Source organism: Watersipora subatra, chromosome 1 (genome assembly GCF_963576615.1).
Source record: "Watersipora subatra chromosome 1, tzWatSuba1.1, whole genome shotgun sequence".
Lineage (NCBI taxonomy): Eukaryota > Metazoa > Bryozoa > Gymnolaemata > Cheilostomatida > Watersiporidae > Watersipora > Watersipora subatra.
Window position 1 is genome coordinate 56,109,380 of NC_088708.1, and position 20,945 is coordinate 56,130,324.

Sequence of the window (20,945 nt, forward strand, 5' to 3'; positions counted from 1 at the left end):
GCTATTTAGCAAGCTTACTATATTTTTGGCATGCTGTAATTAGCCTTAAGACTGGAGTTAGATTACCTAAATACTGACAGTCAGAAAGTTGCTATACAGTTTAGACAAAACTTTGAAAGACTTATCACATTTTTACAAAGTGGAAACCGCATTCTAATCACAGCATTATACATGTATAAGAGTTTTGGTTTAGTCAAAGTAAGGAGAAGATAATAACATGTGTAAAAGGTTTGTACGGAATGGCATATTGGTACGGATATTTGTAGCACTGGGAAAAGCACTGAGCTGGTAATGTTGGAATATCTAGGAGATCACTTACCTTGAACTCTTTTTGTAGGTAATTGTGAACAGAAGATGAAGCAATAGTTCCCTATTCGAGTAGTATAAAAACATCTGTTTTTAATTTTATATATATTAAAATAAAAATCTTCTTAAAAATTTTCATTTAAATAAACACTTCGCTAGCATCTAGAAAGAGTATAGCTTTGTTAGCAGCAAAAATACAAGCTTAAGTTTTAGTGTGCTAGTATGTGCCCTGCCTGTCTCTTCTTCAATGCTTGGCATAAATGTGCAAAACTTTTAAAATAAAGCAGCGGGGCTTAAATACATGAAGAAAATATTTTGTGTACTCGTAAGGATTAGAGTTTATAAGTAAGCATGATATGCGAGTCTAAACAAAAAAAAAAGCTGGAATTGGATGAAAAACATCTATGCCCATGCTATCTACAGGTTGTTGACCTCGCTGTAATGGCAGAGTTCAAAGCAAGTCTACTGCTGTTGATTTACAAGCCTAGCATAGACTAGTTCAAAAAGTTTCAGCATAAGGCACATAAGATAAGCCATTTCAATTAACGTTTCGAACTTCACTCGTTGCACCTGTAGGCTAACCTAATGTTATGACTTACCATCCACATAAAACTTTCAAATTACGGCTATTAATTAGCAATACCCATTTTGAATATGCTTTCTGAAAATCAATTTGGAATGGAGATTTCTCCACCGATTGTTTTTCTTGTCACTAATTGCTCATAAAGTATGCTACATAGAAAATTCTAAGCTGAGCCCAAATCAATTTTTATTTGAAATCAAATTAGCTAAAAAATCTATTTGACTAAAATCAAAATTACTTGCTATTGTCAAATACTATTTAACAAATTAAATTACCAGTACCTGTTTAAGGTATACAATTCACATTTAATTGTTAAACAATAAAAACATATTTGAAATCGAATTACTTGACAAGATAAGTTAATCATCATCAGCTTCCTCTGTTCATTAACTGATTAATTAATTATAATATCTACTTGTATATTGTATATGATTAATAATTATATTTACTTGTATATTGTATATGATTAATAATTTTGTTTAATTGATATATTAATTATATTGCTTGCTGTCTGTCGGAAATCGGCAATGACTTGCATCTTAGCGATGCATGCTTGGGTCGAGGAGTATGAGAGAGAGAAGAGGTGACCCAGTTCTCAGTATCTACCACCTCCAAAACTGTCAGAATCTGAAGGGATGCCTTTGCAACACATATTAATATAACATTATATTAATTATATAATATAGTTATAATGAACAATTATTTACGTATATATATTATTATTATATTTATATAATTCATATATTAATTATATAACTATAATGAGTAGTTACTTACATATATTAATCATTTTATATAATTGATATATTAACTGTATAGTATATAATTATAATGACTAACCATTTACGAATGTATATATTAATACTTTTATATAATTGATTTATTAATTATATAATTATAATGAATAATTATTTACCTATTTATATATATGCATATATATAATAAGTAATGGAACACTATTATATGTTGAACATACATAATTTTTAAACAAACTACTATATTTATTAAATTATGTAATCACAAATTATCATTATAAGAATTTGAAGAAAATTTAGACTTGCCTTCCCTACCATCTCATAACACTTGAACGTATTATTGACAGAGCAGACTATTTATCTTTACACTCTGCCTTTTGGTTGTACTTGTATACCGAACTTATCTGAATGGCCTTGGACGTTTCACAATACTACATGTACGTCTAAGCAATTAGGCCAGTTTTTCCATTTTATGATAGATTACCCTTTAAAGCAGGTGCCCATTAAGAATTCCACTTATTTGTTCAATAGTACAAATCTCAATTGGATTTGTTTTTCATATAACAATCCAAATAATTACTGTCCTTGTTACTGTAAAAAATTACGTTTCAAATATTTGATTCAGCACCTGTTTGTGCAGAACTTGGATAAAAATTGTTTACATTTCACCTCTGTTATAGGAAAAGGTGCATGACGTTGATCACATACTGGAATATTGTATATACAGGTACATTTTTTTCATCCAAAACAAACACAGAAAAGTTAATCTGTTCTTCATACAATTCGATCATTTAGTGATGCTGTAGTTTCAATATATAGAACTGTTGGTATAGATGGTAGACAAGCAGAACCACTGAGCTCTCAAATAAATGGACTAACATGTGAGTCAAGGTTATTGTATTTTATCATATCATAGTCATTGTGAACGACCAATAATTGTAACAAGAAACTGGTGACAGTCTACAATACTAGCTTTTGATTGGTCCAATTTTGTATTTGTCAAATGTGTACAAAGTGGCTAATCTCATGAAGTAGTCAAGATTAGAGCTCAATGTATAGGCAAAAAATCCCATACAACTAGGCAAGATGAAGCATTTCAGAAAACAAGGCATTTACATTTAGTCAACATAACGTTATGCGCCAAACGATGAATTAGAATAAATACTGCACTGTGTAATATAAAAGCCACTACATGAAGCGAGTACCGTGCAAGTATTTTTAACGGCATTATTATGGGCATAGGTGATAAAAATGTATATAAAATGTAAAATTTGTAAAAGACGAGCCAAGTACTATCCAATTCATACATTACAATCATCTATACAAAAAGTGAACGCCAGCATTCACATTGCATGACTATACATTTAAAAATGTTTCACGGTAGGAGAGTGTATGACTAGCGATGTACTGCTATACTCATGTACAAATGAAAGTCGACTAGAAGAAAATTCAGCATTATAAATCTATTGCAAAGACAATGTAAATGTGTTTAGTTTTGATCTAGTGTGATGTCGGCTAATCGAGTGGCAGAGTTAGTAGGTTGTGATGGCCTAAGAGTAGACAAATCCGTATCTCGCTGTATTCGCCTTTCTCTTGCAAGGTTTTCATTTTCCTGGAATGTAAAAATTGCATTTTTAACTGCCATATAACAGTACAAAGAATTAAGTGAACAGAATTGTCTTTCTTCAACAGGCAGCTGTTCTCAGCATTCTTATAAATAATGAATCGCCACTGAGATTTTATTCAACGAAAAACCAGTTTGGTAATTAAATTGGATACAAAAAGATTGTTAATTTGTTGGAATTCCACACATTTATGAATCTGATCATTACTAAATAAAAGGCTGTGATCCTTGCCATGCTATATGCCCATATCTAACCCTCTGCTAACTTGTTCAAGCATCGAGATCGATATAGCAGAATGGATTATGGAGACATTAGAGAAACTATGATAGTTAAATAGGAGTTATCATACTGTTCACTTTATGTCTTTCTCACCCATGCTTAATGTCTATTAGCTACCGTTATGTACGAAATAAACTGGGCCCCTTCAATTTCAACATTTTTACTCATTGTGAATTTAGTCAATAGCTAAAAATGCATATTAAATTAATCCTCATTTTGTCATGATTTTAGATAAATAAACCAAACAGTTGTAAAATTATGTGATGATTATGCAGCATAAATTCTGAACATTTACTTTTTTCATGGTTAAAATAATAATTTGTACATATATGATCTCACCACATTTGCTTTTTTCAAGTCATATACATGCATATGACTGGAAATAAGAAATGTAAATAAATAATAAATAAGTAAATAAAATAGCGAGCTGGGAGATGTAACACTTGTGTACAAATAATACATTGCATTATCTTTGAATTGTGTGTGTAAATCTTCATGAGCAAGTCATAGCAAGCATTTTCAATTGAAGCATAGAAATACTATCAGTGAAAATACAAAAGAACACAAAAGCGAAACAAACTTGCAAGATGTAAAGAAAAACCTTTTAAAATTTATACCGTGTAAGAAAGCATAAGCATCTCTGGTTATTATGATACTCGCTTCAATAGCTATGCAAGTGAGGATTACAAAAGTTGCAAATACTAAATGAAGTGATTAGATCTCTCCAGGGTTGGAATAAATAATGATTTGTTTTTTTAAATTCGGTTTTTTTATTTAAATCGGATTTTTGTGAAAACATCAATTATCAGCTTTTCTTTCATAACCACTAACATAATATTATTTTGTTGAAGTGTGTCACATGAAAACATTAGCAACATAACAAAACAACTTTACATCACTTTAATTTATTAAAAGTTGTTTTTATTTTAATTTTGACTAAGTTGTGCAGTGCATGTTCACAGTAGACCTTAAGTCCCATTTTTTGACATGGAAAAAATTATCAAACATGAATTTTTAGGATGATTTAAATCATTTCATTTTAATCGGCCAACCCTGGGTCTCTCGCATTTTTTTGTTTTCTAATTCAAGTTGCCTTTTGCAGCACGAAACAAAAATATGGCAACTTCAAAAGTACAAAGAACTTTTGAGCTTTAATCACAGTCCATTATCTATTTACACGTACCTTTGGACCACAGCATGAACCAAATATGTTGGACCAGACAGAAGGAGTAGGCTGGGGAGGTAATTTGTCTTCCCTAAGGTCATCCGAAGGTTCTCCATTCAAACCTATGCAGTTCATATCCTTGAACACATCCATTTCAATCATCTACAAGGACATGGTAATAATGTACTTAATAAGTGCTACTTGTGAGCAACTGTGCTAAGAGTAAGTACTAGCGGTAAGTGCTCTCAGCTAAGAAGTACATCAAAGACTCTAGAAGTACGTGCAAGCTTTATCAGGGAAGACTTAACAGACATTCAATATTTTTTTATTTAATTCAGTGCTCAATCTAACTACTCTGGCCAGTGCTTGTCAGAGAGCACTGAGTAATTCCATAATATCATAATACACAGGCGATGTGGGCCATTCCCTAGCCTAACTCTAAAACCTGATAAAAACACCTATTGCTACAATCAACCACCCATCAAAAGAGCAAATAACTTTCACATCAAGAGAACTTATCCCAAATAGCCATACTCTACAAACATACAATCTAGAGTTGTCATTGTACATGTATTCATTTAGCATCACAAATAGTTTCCAAGCTCTCCATAAAAAATCATCTGTAGTCTACATGAAAAAACAAGGCTGAAGATTCGTGTTTTGCAGGCCGAATGTCTGTGACGATATGATTCAAAAACTATTACACAGTTTCCTAACATGTTTATCAACAAATCAAAATAACCTCTTAAAGAGCAAACAATAAATACATTTATACATTTCACAGTAGATCACCAAGCAAAAGGTCAACTTGAATCCTCTAAGACTTGAATCCTGTAAGACTTTTAAGACGGGTGATTGCCTCATAGACAAATACACTGCAAAACTGCAGCATCTTTGACTCAACACCAAAGCAATTTTTAGTATGCGACCTTCAAATTTTCTCAGTGAATAACGATTTGGTGAGCAAAGGTAAAAAGGTTGGTGTAAGTAAAAGCAAATAATAAAAATATGGAGAGTTGAGCGCGTTTAACCTTCCGAGTATGTCTACGAGTATTGTCTGCCGATTACCAACACCAACAATTCTGCCTCCAAATCGCCTGCGTCGCTGAGCTTACACTTTCATTTGCCCAATTAAGGTGAAGTAAAATAAAAAACTTTTTTATTAATTATCACTCTATTATTAACCCTTTGAACCCTGGCCCATTTTTGTCAATGTCTGTCAGTAACCCTGGGCAATTTGTCTCACGATCTGAAGTTTTTAAACTTTTATTAATTATATCTAAATGTGCTCATAATACAATGATATTTAGCAAAACACTTGTAAAAAAGTCAGGCAACCCACAGAAAATGTCATCTAACAGAAAAAAACCGTATCTCACCATTATTCGGGCTAAAACTATAAAAACTCATTCAATTTTAAAAACTAGTAAAAATGTTTACAGTAGTATCATATTCATCGAGCAAACGTTCATCATCGTTTCATGACTCAAAATAAGCTGGAATATCATAGTTGGTCTCATAGAATTCTTCATTTGCATAACAATCATGTATGACCTACCAACCAATGGGTCGTATCGATTTTTTCGCGATATAGTTCTAATAAATTTTTTTATTATGACAAAGGAAATAAATAAAGATATTTGAAAACTGCTACAAACGGAAGTGAAATTTCTGGTCTAACATCCTGTGCAAGAATTAATTTGATTGGTTTACGCTGTTACTTAGAAACAGCTTTTGTAAACAGCCATGTGAATGCCATTATTCCAGCCATTAGGGTTTCTGACACACCCTACGCAATGCTGAAATAACGGCCGTTATTTTGGAAAAAGGAAAAATTACAATTAGCAATACAAGAAAAAGAAGGTGCAATGAAAACCTACATGCGCAAAAGCATAGCTAGTCGGGTCGCTGGGCCCTACATTTGTATGTTTTACTTTTATTTTCGTGCGAAAAATTCGTATGTTGAAAATCGGAGAAGCGATTTTACAGTAGTGGAATGTTTGTAAGAGCTAATGTGAGACGGACTGTCAATGATGATACACTTACCTCGGTCTGCCATGGTATTGATACCGATCCCGAAAACTTGTTGTAAAATCCAGCATCTTTAGGATCAAGATTGACACCTTTTACGGTAGAAAACTGCTCTATGTCAAGGACATCTTTAGCATAGACAGCATGCCTCTACAATGTATCAAGCTGAAAGATAGACAACCTTGCCTCCACCCACAACTATAAACAGCTTTCTAAGGTAAAAACAAACAGTATTTTTTGGCCAGTAGAGTTCACTCAATCAGTCGAAACTTCTCTATACCGCATGTAATCTCCATTACTGCTTAAAGAAAAGCCAACTAGTCGGTCGTGCACAAATCCTTCAAACGCACTGCACTTCATCTTCAGCTGTCGGCAACAGCACAATGCTGCATTTTTTACAACTTGCCAGCGTGGTTAAACTCACTGTTTCCACATATTCATTATTGTAGAGTACCACATCATGTGCAACTATAGATGCACGATCAATAGTAATCATATCTCAGCACCACTCACATCTGGTTCAAATGGTGGTAAAAGAATTCCAGCTTCTAGCTGTCCAAAATTGATTGGTTGAAAAAATTGCGCAGATTTGACGGTGGACGCATCACTACCTCTAACACAGCCCAATCGCTCGGCAGGGTCCTTCCGCAACAGCTACAAAAAATACGAAATGCCAAATGTGGTGACAGTAACAAATATTAAGTATAAATGTATCACTGGTGGTAGAACAGAATAATGAAACACTTTAATGGAGGACGGACAACTTCAACGGAGGACAGACAGCTGAAAAAGGTTAACAGTAATGACAAAATTCAGGTACACCATTAGCAATTGTTATCTAGCCTAAAACTTGCTTATGGCAGTATAGTGTCACATTAGCTCTAGGAGGCAATATATCACAGGTGGGCACACAAAGCTTATGGACTACAACTGGTGTTGTTTGGTATTGTAATGCCTGTCATTTCTGAGTAAAACAGTCTAGATTCCCACTTGGTTCCATTGTGCTATAGTATAATAATGATTTAGTGCTCGGATAGTTTGAACTGGGCTAGATCATCAAAGAATGGTCTGCTGATTCACTCCAAGTGTTCGAACTAAGTTATGTCAATAACACTGACTGCAGTGATTTGTGACATTGGCTGCAACATCCGAGGGTTTGATCTTGGCTACAGGTGTAAAAACGGTGTCATGTGGAAAATATAAAATCTATTCATATCTGTAAGATCTCTATTTTCCATAAAATAGTTAGGAGTGCATCGACATATTCTTGACACTGAAATGTTAGCCTTTGAATTCATGTCATCGAGTAATGTGACTGTTCAACTAATGCTCAACAAAAAACTGTTTGCCGAGGCAATATTGGCATCATAATTTAAAATATATTTATATATTGCAAACCTGGCGGCAAAGAGATGCGCAATCGACAGGAAAACTATCGGAGTATGTTTCAGTGTCCTCCATCACTCGCCTCTCTACTTCATTTCTACGCACTTTCTCTCTTCTTGCCCTAAACGGTGCCTACAATAACAAAACCCAATTTTAATCATGAACATTTGTCACAATGTCACAAATCAAGAAACTTGTCACAATGTGTAGCAGGTTATTAACATTTTGCCATGTCTCTTAACAACAAAACTGTACTCTATAAATGCAATAACAAGGAAATAGCCAGACAGCTCGATAGAGAATTCAAATGATGGTAAAACTACAAAGGAATAATTACCAAGGAACGTTGATGCTGGCATCGACACTCCACTAAGCCAATCATATGTCTTATTAAAAAAGATAAAATGACAATGAAAATGACGTAGCTAGTTATTAATGGACTCATGGAAATTAAAGATTATATTCATATTTTAATGCTATAAATAGAATAGTCTGGAATATTAATAGTGTAAGCACGCAGTTCAATGCAGCCTGTATGAATAATGTATAGCGGAGTCGCGTGCCATACGTGTTCATGCACATGATTAAAACGGTAGTCTTGGAGGAATAGAATCGGAGTTTGAGTCAGAGTCTGACTCAAGTTCCGACCTAAAGTTCTTATAAAAGGAGGATGGTAAAGTGACACACCTTTCCTTCAATCATTTCAAAAATAAGGCAGCCAAAACCCCACCAATCCGGGCTGTAGGTATAGCGTTGATTTTTCACCACTTCAGGTGCCATGTAGCCAACAGTGCCCACACGTCCTTTTATTGTCTCTCCTTCTGACAGCTCTACCGCCAGGCCCAAGTCTGATATCCTCACATGACCTGTGCATAAACAGAACTACTTACCTTGAGGATTTACTGGCGCAATAGTAAAAGCGAACTATTTATATACCTATTAAGTGGAGTTATTATTTGTAATTTCAATTACACTTCATGTAGCTGTTATTACAGACAGAAATTTCTGAGGGAGCAGCCATGATTTAGTAGTAAGGGCGCTGACTTAATGATCAGTAGGTCAGTGGTTTGAGTCACCAGGACCATTGGTCATCTTGGGGGGCATTCAACCACAATTCCTCCTATGCCTAATCACATGGAGACATCGTAAGAGATGTCACAATATATCTTAAACCAAGAGAAAGACCATTTGCGGTGGCTATCCTTAATGGAAAAGCCAAAAGAAGGCAGACAGATATACTTTACGGAGTCAATAACAGCCCATTTAGTCATATCATAACCGTACCAATATGAATATAATAAAAAAATTAGCTGTTGAAAGTCGAGTCAAACATCGACTTATGACTAGCGTAACGTACAACAACCTTGCAACAACAACCATGCAAACTTTTGGACATTTGCTGTAACATTTAAGAAAATATTTGTCTCGTCACCCACATTAACTTCCAACATACGTGTAAGTTTATCAAAACATTGCCGGTATTGTCAAACACTAAACATGTATGTGTTTCTCATTCACATAGTTTGGTTCTATACGCTTGAAGAATAGTAAACAATGCTCCATTCTGTTATTTGATGGTTTTAAAATAAAGGAAAAAGGCAATGTTGATTTTTGCAATTCTATGTTTCTTTAGAATCGAAGAAATAGATTATCGTATATAAATCACAAACAAATATCTTTAAGTAAATTCTTTACAGAATTTACTTAAAGATATTTGTTTGGGTGGGTATAGCCGTAGCAGGCACAAGGAACAGGAACTGTACAAGGCACAAGTAGAGATGGTGATTCTAATTTAAACTGTGGAGTTGACATTGACAAATTCTAGTGAAACTCAACTTCAACAAACCATCGCAAATCAAAATTACATGACATAGGATATACTTATTTATAAAATAGTAAAATACTAGTAATCCTACTCAACATGAGATGAATCAAACACAAAGTCCCATTCTTCACTATTAAAATTCTAATCACTAGGATTTTCTTCACAAACAATGTGTTTTTCAAATTCAATGCGTTTTTTGATAAATCTGCCTACAAGCCCACACTTCGATAATCCATTAACACGTCCACTATCGTCCATACATCCTTTTTATTGTACATGCATCACGATTCCTGATAGAAATCTGCCTTGCAGTATTGCTTTTCTGTTAAATACGTATTATCTGAGGTAGCAGTCTTGTTCTATTGGCTAAGCGTGCCAATATGATGGTGGGGTTATGTTTTTCATGCCCTATGGTCATCACTAGCACTGCCTTATTCCATTCTTTTGTTTAAGTGTTGTATTGTCGATGGCACCAAAAATATTGATGTTTTTGCTGATGCAGTTTTTTAATGTCATTTCTTCAGCTATGAATCGCCCGCCTTTGATGCCGACTTAACTATTAGCAATCAAGAGATTGGAGCCAGAGTAGGAGGGGGTCGACTTATACGGTAGGTATATGCCAAAACCAAAATCCTAAAACTAAACTTAAGACCTCGACTTATACACCGGTCGACTTGTACGTCAGAATTAAAGGTGATACGAGTTTTATTTACGGTATATATTACGGAATTTACGGTATTTATTACGGAATTTACGGTAATTATCGCTAAGTATGTAAGCGATGGAATGAATTAAACAAAACATGATGTCTTTTTTATAAAAACATATGCTCCAACATATGACAGTTTTGACAAATGGAGCAATCTCAAAACAAATTTTATCCGTATCATGGGGTTCGACTGTATTGCTGAAATTGTGAATGACTGTTTTAGCACCGACCAGCAAATTTCACTTGTCTTAGCATAATAGATTTAGCTAGACATAAGCTGCAGTCAACACCAAACAACTGATCTCAGACTCACCTTTCTCATCAAGCAGTATATTCTCTGGCTTCAGATCTCTACAAAATGGATGTACCATTGCACGAAAGCGATAACATACAAGTATACTATCCATACTCTTCAGTAAAGTTACAAAAGCTAGATAAATGGCTAGAATCGCAAAAAGATTGGCCTTCTCTAGCTATACTAGAAAAGACTACAGGTGGTAGCTTATCGAAAAACCAAGAATACTGAAAACATTCAATAGTTCGACAGCAGAATTATAAAATAGAAAAATAACAAGAATTTAAGTCTACCGATAGCTAGCCGACTCTGGTTACAAGCAACCAGAGCAGTTAGTCAGTTTTCAGCTGGATAAACACATAAAAACATCTGTATAATTTTCACAATCCAAAAAAGTTACAGTTTCCCAAAACTAAACTAACAAGTTGCATACATTACAAATAAGAGTTACTCCCTCTTTCCTTTCTATCTCATCAGCCGAGTTAACAGCCAAACAAAACAATTGACCGACAATCACTACTATCAATATTATACATGCCAATCAACTGACTGTAAGAGTCAAGTAAAACAATTTGTACTAGTTGTAGCCTGTTGTGTAGCTCAGCATTATATTAGTCGATGTCAAGTTTGAGCCATTGATAAACATACAATTACTGTCAGTCATTTTGTCCACATGATTTACGTGTAGAGGGTCATAGCCTCCAGTTACTAAGGACTGACTATCAAAATTAAATCGCCCGATGTGACGGTAGGTGAACTGGTCCTGTCACTACACACCTGTATATGATTCTCTTCCTGTGCAGGTGCTGAAGGCCACAGCAGATTTCAGCCGCATAGAATCTTGCACGCTCTAGTGGCAGACCCGGGTGGCCCATGTTGTGTATATGGAACTTGAGATCCCCTCCATTCATAAGCGTTAGAACGAGACAGAGGGCATCTTTGCTTTGAAATGCATAGGCTAAACTAACCTGGAGAAACAGACAGCCAGATGTTATTCTTAACATAAACAAGCTGGTTTGTTAGCGCTAACAAAAAGGTAATCCAACCTTTAAAAACTTAATAACCCTTATCCTCAGCACCTCATATCGCAAAAAATTGGGCCCTACTCATGCCATGACGGTTTATACAAAGCATTATTGGCACTTAACAATGACAACAGTTTTACATGGTGAGTTCTTGGCCAGAGTGAATGACAAAAAGCCATACAATACAATTTTCGTCATCTTTGTTTTCTCAATATTTATTTAGTTAAAAATAAAAATATTCTCTAGTGGAACAATTACTTTGTATGCGCTAGACATGCTATGTTATTCATCGTAATCTATGTAGTGCTTATACAAGACATATTTATGAAGTTATTGTGCTATTGTTACAAGCATTTGACAAACAAGAAACACCAATGTCCAGACATTTAAAGCATTTTATCAACACTATAATCACCAGCGAAAACACAATAAATTCAATTCGTTTAAAGAGGAACTTACAAAAAATTTAAATAGATTTCACCAGATTGTATTTTGCTATTATTTGTGATTACTTTTGATATTTGAGCCTTGAAGTGATCTGACCGCTAGAATGTTTCAAGATTAACATGCTTAGCTGCCAGTCTCTCTATCGTTATTAATACTGACCATTGCGTTCAAACTGCAGCATCATGTGTCTTTATTCTGTGGGTCTCTTTCAAACTATAGATCTCATAACCATATTTTTTTGAATCTGAGTGTTTTAATCGCGATCAGGTTTTATTAATTTTAATCTTGAAACCTCCTGACAGTCAGATCACCTCGAAAATCAAAAACAGCCGCAAATGATAGAAGAATTCTGATACTCTGATAAAACCTACTACAATTTTTCGTAAGTTAATTTTTAGCATGGGCAACATCAAAGTTTAATTGTATGAGAGGACAATTCCCCAATAAAGGTTTATCCCAAAAAACACAATCAAAAACTACCATGAAACTATGGTAATCAATGCCACCATTTAACACAAAACTGACACATACAAGTGTATAAATAATAGAAACATAAAAAAGCCCTAACCACACTCGGCCTGTACGATTAAGTGAGAATATTATGACATCATATGGCTATCCAACAGATAATGGGCCACTACATATGCCAAACTATGACTGACAGTGTCTAATGAGCCATATTCCCCAGCTGCGGGTATCAATGTAAAAGCTGTCAGCCATTTACTAGGGAACAATTGCGGCAATTGAAATTAACATGCTATGCTAGCATCGAGAAAGAACGGTGAAAGAATGGATAGCTCACTAGAGATAGCAATCGATAGACGGGACCTGCCAAGTACCAAAATGACTCCAAGAGGATTCACATAACCAACTCTGATAGCGAGAGTTCACTGATCCACACATGAGATTAGTGTGACCCATTTGACAAGTGTCGAGAATAGTTGAACCATAGGAGAAGGTAAAGTCTAATTAGAAAGGGTGTGAGTGTGATCATCTATTGATGTCATTTTTCAAGACAACTCAGCACAAGTGCTCATAAAGCCTGTTTACAATTCTACTTACCACAAATCTAGAGTTGACTTTCTGCAGAATCTGCTTCTCATTCAGAGCCATATGCTCTCCTTTCCGCTTCTTAATTCTCTTCTTTTCCAGCTTTTTGCAAGCGTACAGCTTGCCTGTCGCCTTCACTTGGCAAGCGCATACCTCGCCAAATCCTCCTTTTCCCAGAACTCGGTACATCCTAAACGTATTCTTTGTGACAGGAGCCCTAAACAAGCAGCGAGACTGTTTATCAACGCCTTGGCTCACGCGCGCAGTCTCTCGCACTTGCAAAGGTAAAACGCACGCACTTGTCATACTAATGCCATCAGCAAGACAGATGCGCTGTTACGCCACCACAGAGATATTAGATTGACGCCCATTTTTCCTGAATGAGTATGCTTGCAGAAACCAACAACAATGAGCTCTAAAGTATGATCGCTTCAATTTAAACCATTAACATACAGAGCACTTGACAGAATACGTTTAACTTACAACTCTAACCACTTCCATTGTAGATAGCGTTTAAAATATAGACTCTCTAGGAACTGCTTGAATGGTTCCTGGCTGAGGTACCGCTTCGTTTCCCTAGAAACAAAAAGTGAGCCATGTCACCAATGCATTTCTTTAGATCTTTGCTAAAACTGCCTCAAGAGTTGATATAGTACGTATTGATGTACTTCTACATATACACTTACAGTAGCTGTGCTATCCGACGTTGCTTGAGTATTGGAAGTTAGCTTATAAACAATGAGAGGTAATGAGAGTTGCCTGCCACTTACTATTAGCCTGGCACATTGCCAATGGTTAATTTGAGTAAGCTTACTAATAAGAGCTAACTACTTAATTAACCGCTTTCCATGATGTTATGGTGCAACTTACATATATACACTTGTATGTACTTATATACTTACATATATACACTTACCTAAATACTTATACACTTGTAAGTACTTTATTTATGTACATGTATATATAGATAGTACTGTATGTACTGTGCTATCTAGTACTGAGGGCAACGCCTACTAAAAAAGGTCTAATGCAAACCTATTAAGCTGCTCGAACTGCAACCACAGTGACATTGAGATGCACGCAGGGATTGGAAGAATGCCAGATCTATTTTAAAATTCAAACTATTGATAATACTTCAGACAGTGGGCGCAGGAGATTGTCTCATGCAGAGATCTCAGGTCACCAAGTTTGTACACCGCTGCCAAGCAGTGATGCAAAGCTCTTTTTAACATTCCATCTGCCAAATGCGGCGAGCTTCTTTAGCAAAATGTTATTCATTTTAATGAAGGTGACTATTTGTGCCGGCGTTGAAATATGTAATCCGGGAGTTAATTAACCTTCATCGCTTCCGCCTTTTATGCTAGGAGTTAGTTCAGATTGTGAAAGCTGTTCCTTCCTATACAGCCATAATGTAGCTCCAACTCTGTAAAGGCTTTATATCACTGTTTCGATTGTGCAGATGATGCATATTTGGAGTTGTGCGCGCATTGAGTCATCGCGTGATAAGTGTTTTAATAGACATTCGTATGTTGCGGATTAGTGCAGACACTTTGTTGAAATAGATGAGGAATGCTCCGCCAGAGGTCATAGCGGTATACTCCTGTCTCGCTTAGCAGCACGCTTTTGAAATAGGAATGACGAAGTCTAGAAAGTGTTTAAAATGGAATAGCTTGCGCGACATTTTTTTCTGCATCATACGCTAATGCCATTTCAATCTTTCGCAAGCATAATAAATTTACGAGTAACAAAAATCGCTTGACATGCAAATTAACCGGGTCATGTAAACATTGTATGTTATTTGATGAGATTTAATAAAATAGCTTGCACAGCAATTTCTTGTGCATCTTTTGCAAACATAAAACATTCAATAAAGATTTGTGAATGACAAAACTTGCTTGATTTGCGGATTTTTGCAGTTTCCATCTTGTCGATGATGCAAGCCTGAAGCTTAAACACGCTATGGAAACAGTATACATGTATGTAGCAGACTTGCGCTAGCTGATTTTTAGACTATGACATAAAACTGAGCTAGTTTCTAGTTCTCTCATGTTATACATGCTTGTGCTTGTCAAAAGGTCTACAGATTGAAGTGTGTGAAGACATACAATGTGGCACAGTTATCTGTACATGTACACTTATTGAACCACCGACCGTAAAACTCAATGAAATTGAATACTTAAAAACTGCTACAGCCTCATAAATTATCTAGAATTAATTTTATTTCCTCTACATGTATCTATCCGAGATGAACATGAAAAAACCCATCCATTGTTAAATGGGGATAGGTGCTAGCTACGTAATCATTCACCTCTATTCCCATCCATGACTACATAAACATATATAAACATTTGCGTTACAGGTTTTAAAAGCATGCGTAAACTATGCCCAGAATATTTGTATTTATTCTTCCACACATGACAAACAGTTTTCTATTCCATGACCAACATACTAAATAAACCCACCATCGTATGTTTCAGTTTATGAACTTCCTGTTACCTGCGACCTAAACTACCAACTTTTAAAACACTTCTGTTCGACTCACTCAACAATTCATGATTAGTCTTTTCATTTTGCGTTTGGCATGTAACAAAAAACATTTTGTTGATCATTACTAAGGCCAATAAAAAGTTATACTGTACACACATAATCTAGGAGTTATCTTCCGCGTAGCACTTTCAACAATATGCAATCGACATAGTAATCACTCTATCAAATCCGATAATAACATTTTTAGCATTCACCGGACACATTTATTATATGGCAAGTGTTTGGTTATCGTAGCCTACAAACATTATCTATTTAGACAGATCTCAGGCCAGTTTTTAATGAAGCATCGAGAGGCGTAATCTTAGTCACCACCAACTAAGACTACCGACTAAAAGCTGGTTCACGCTATATCGCTGTCTGTCGGTGTTGATCGCACAATACTTCGGTGGTCGTCTGTAATAACAATGTTCACACTATATCACAATTCCATCCGAGTTTACATCAGCGAATAGTCCGTGGTATAGCGTTCTTATTCTACAGTGTGGTCTCGGAAACGATGAAATATAGTCCCGCAGCAACTGTCATAAAAGAAAATATAGATCGAGTAATCCGGGACAGCCAATCATCATTGTCGAAGCGGTGCTCATTGCATACTCCGTCATAGATGATTGTCGAAGTGGTGCTCATTGCATACTCCGTCATAGATGATTGTCGAAGTGGTGCTCATTGCATACTCCGTCATAGATGATTGTCGAAGCGGTGCTCATTGCATACTCCGTCATAGATGATTGTCGAAGTGGTGCTCATTGCATACTCCGTCATAGATGATTGTCGAAGCGGTGCTCATTGCATACTCCGTCATAGATGATTGTCGAAGCGGTGCTCATTGCATACTCCGTCATAGATGATCGGCGAACTATCGAGAAAGTTTAACAGCTGCAAACCTTCCTGACCTATTCACGTTCTTCTCGACGATGTCATCAGTCGCAGTGCACATAGTCAACAAATCATCACCGAGAGGACGACACTGACATATGGCGATATAGTGTGATCCAGTCTCATGTTATCATCATGCAACTGACTATCACTTTCACAATTCATGCGGTATGCCTATAATATTGATGGTGGTCCCAGCGTGTAACCTCTGCAGCTTTTCCAATTAATAGGCGGTCCCAAACATGCCTTGTAACAATGGTATCAAATCGCTGAGCAGTATTCACTGATTTCGGTAGTCCTAAAACTGTTGGGGACCATATAATCATTTCCCTTGCTGTACTTAATTCTTTTCTATATTTCTATCGCTAAAGAATTGCCTTACAAACCTGAATGTTTTACTAACCACGGGGGGGGGGTCCTCCCATGTTTTACTAACTACGCAGTAGTTGCACATCGCATAGACACTACGTTAGAAATCATTACAATTTTCAGGAATAAGTGATTGAAATAGCGATGCCATATGTATGGAATCTACAGGCACCATCAGAAAGCTATTCACATATTCATCTAGATTTACTACATTCATGTCAAAGAAACTTGGCACAAACCTGTTATTATTGCAAAATGACATTTAAAAAAAACCTCAATTTACAGCTGTTATAAGCCGCTAGAAAACTATTCCAACAGCATTTGTCACAAAAGTGTGGCAATTTATCATAATAATTAAACGAGAGATGGCCCAATCAAGTTCAAGGGATTTAGGGCTATCCGATTGATCGGCCATGAAATGGCTTAAGAATGAGCACAAAAAGTTATAAAATGTCTTGGGCAACCATTCTGCTTTGTGATGTAAATATTTTCATGAAGGTGAAAAACAGTTCAATATTGAAGTGTTTGTTTGGACTGAATCTAAGAAATTTTTATGTGAATATGTCGATGGGAATGCTTGGCAACTACCTGCATGTGCGTCAACAGTACAAACAACGACTACACTGAACCACTCTTGAGCCATTTCAATCAAGTCGCATACTACATTTTTTATCCTAGTAACAGACAAGTATTCTGCCCAAGAAGAAGCAGACAAACATATCGCTAATAAGAATTAATGAATACAAGCGATTACGGCTACGCCTACAACTTAAGTTAGCAGTCAACAAATGATAAGTACCACAGAAACTTCTGAGAGCCAAAACTTTATGAAAAGCAATACCATTGTAAGAGTATTACCCCAGGCTTTGTCATTGAGAACCGTTTCTTTGAATGTTTGTGTAATAAAAGCTGGAGTCATATCATCGCGCCAAATACTTGCAGCGACTCTTAGCTTTGGGCAAAAAATACAAATCGAGATTTAAGTTGCATAGAATTACTCTATCTAGACAGTTCCAGGTATGATGGTCTACGTAAAGGACCTCTTTTTTCACGATCCTCTCTGACCATTGTGGTCGCTGACAATAGTTGTTCTCAAAATCACTAAAAACGTATGCAAGCTTTTGCATTTCATGTTTTATCTTGGGCTTCAGTTTCACAGAGACCCACTAAAGATGCTCACAAATTTTGAGGCCGATAGCTCTGTCGATTGTAATTTTTATAGATATAAAGTCAGCGAGTGGCTATTCATCGATTGCAGCTTACAACACCTTCTCTTTTTAACACTTGAATACATGATAAAATCTTCTAATGAACAGATGAGCAAACATTAGTATACAATGGTAAGGATGATTTCTATGGCGCCTTACAGTGCCTCGCATTGCGCGTTCACAACTCGAGTTGTACAACTCGAGTTGTGAACACGCAACGAGACTTTACAAAAGTAAGGTGCAATATACTGGTATTACGGTAGCATAACCGTAGATCTGGTTATATTAACAATGGTATATCAATAGGCACCCGTTAGCTAATAGAAATTAAACTATGTATGTACTGTAAAACTAGAGCTAATAGCGAATTATTAGAATTATACTGTGCCGAGTTTGCAACTCGAGTTGTTGAACTCGAGTAGCACAACTCGAGTTGTACAACTCGAGTTTGTAAATATAACTCGAGTTGTACAACTCGAGTTCATCAAAACCCAAGCCGAGTTCTTTCAACAGCAACTCGAGTTCAACAACTCGGCTTGAGAACATCTCATCGTTTCATTTTCTCTAGCTATATAGAATTTTTTTGTGCATCATTAAACGCCGTTGAAATAATTTCTATGTTCATTTTCGGTGTTCATTCAGTTTCTTGTCAGATTCTAGAGAGATGACTCTTTTTTCATTTGAAAAAGAAGTTGCCAGGCTGGCTGCGAATTTCTTTTTCCTAAACAGGTTTACATACGGCAGTAAAATTTTGGCTCATGATTGGCTTTAGTAATTGAGTTTTAGTAACCAAAACTTACATCATTACATTAGAAATCAATAGTTATAATTAGAAAGGAACACAAAATTCTAAATAACGTAGCAAAACTGATGTTATCATTCAAAAAGTGCTGTTAAAACGTAAGAGGCGCTCACTTAAAACTCATTAATTTAAGCCATTTTGAATAAAATTTTGGAATTTTGTGTTCCTCTTTAATTATAACTATTGACTTTCAATGTAATGATGTAGGTTTTAATTATTAAAACTCAATTACTAAAGCCAATCATGAGCCAAAATTTTACTGCCGTATGTAAACCTGTTTGGGAAAAAAAAATTTCGCTGCTCGGTTCTCATATAGATTGTTTTTAGTTTGATTTTTACATTCTACAATTGTTTTTGTCTCTTTATATTTATAGAAATGAATATGCGCAAATCTCGCCAATATATATAATTTAAATATGTATACATATTTAAATTATTATTATTAAATTTCTGTAAATGAGACACCCCAATTACTCACTTTGCTTTCTTTACGAACCCCGTGCTAGTTTTGCGTAACACAACTCAAGTTCATCAAAAACCCAGGCCGAGTTGTACAACACGGCAACTCGAGTTGTACAACTCGAGTTGTGAACACGCAACGCGAGGCACTGTAAGGCGCCATATGATTTCTAACAGCGTCTGTGCAGCGCTCAGCTGCTGGGCAGTTAATAAAATGTTCAGGTTTATAGATAATTCTTTAAAAATCTGAGATTAGTAAAAAATGTTTAATATGACAGAATTTTTTCTTCTTGTCTGTATATGGCTAACAAATTTGTTGTTGCTAGCTGTAGTACCATAGAATTATTTGGTTTCTTTGTGTTCACCTGCAGCCTGCGCTAATTGATTAACAAATGCCAAAGCAAGGGAGAAGACTAGATGTGCCCAAGCTGCATAAAGCCTGGTTTCCATATGACAGCGCAAGGCGTCCAACAAGGGGCACGACGTCGTGCGTGGGCCAACTGTGATATGGAAACGTCAACGAACGACGATCGCGCGACGTGCGTACGCTGATCGCAAGGATCCAACAGAATGGATCCTTGTGACGGGTGCGCACAATGATGTATCCCACAATACACCGCTCGAACTTTTCAACCTATTCCACAATTCAAACGAAGAGCTGTTTTCCGAAGAAAATCTGTCTCCGGTACGAAAAAGTAAGGAAATTACCCAGCCTGTCCAATGCAAGCATGGCGCCTACACGCGCTATGGAAACATTGCGTCGAAGCCCAAGAAATGTATTGCGCACGATCATTGGCCACGCACGATCATTGCACTATCATATGGAAACCAGGCTTAAGGATGAGGAAAGCTGGAGAATGCTGCTTTTTGATTTGATAATACTGTTACAAGGCTTGATTAGGACCTAACTAGGCCTTAACTAGCAGATCTCTGATGAAGCTGCCGATTAGAAAACTGCTCCATACCGGGAACCACAATCAGTACTATCAATGAATCACGCGGATACGCCTTAGCTTGTTCGCTATTACGAAAATGTTATCATTTTTACAATTTTCTTTGATGACAAACAAAAATGGCAGACAGTCCTCAATACAACAATGAGGACTGGCTGCCACAAACTAGTCAGCTTTAGGCCTACCCCTCTTCTTTCGTTCAAAAGCTTTAAGCATTTCACAGAAATATTTTCTCACTAGGCACATTACT

The 20,945-nt window shown here is 36.1% G+C and overlaps 1 protein-coding gene across 1 annotated transcript in view; it reads right to left on the bottom strand.

Annotated features, from left to right (window-relative positions):
* Positions 1-2,526: 2,526 nt before the first annotated feature.
* The window catches only part of LOC137385631 (G protein-coupled receptor kinase 6-like), a 33,778-nt gene continuing 15,359 nt past the window's right edge, over positions 2,527-20,945 (bottom strand). Inside the window, exons 7-16 of the mRNA XM_068072134.1 lie at positions 13,965-14,057; positions 13,494-13,698; positions 11,737-11,927; positions 10,978-11,015; positions 8,818-8,996; positions 8,143-8,262; positions 7,258-7,398; positions 6,760-6,894; positions 4,732-4,875; positions 2,527-3,256 (exon numbers count right to left, since the gene is read on the bottom strand). Coding sequence (XP_067928235.1) covers positions 3,134-3,256; positions 4,732-4,875; positions 6,760-6,894; positions 7,258-7,398; positions 8,143-8,262; positions 8,818-8,996; positions 10,978-11,015; positions 11,737-11,927; positions 13,494-13,698; positions 13,965-14,057 — 1,369 coding nt within the window. The 3' untranslated portion in view covers positions 2,527-3,133. The remainder of the gene's footprint in view (positions 3,257-4,731; positions 4,876-6,759; positions 6,895-7,257; positions 7,399-8,142; positions 8,263-8,817; positions 8,997-10,977; positions 11,016-11,736; positions 11,928-13,493; positions 13,699-13,964; positions 14,058-20,945) is intronic.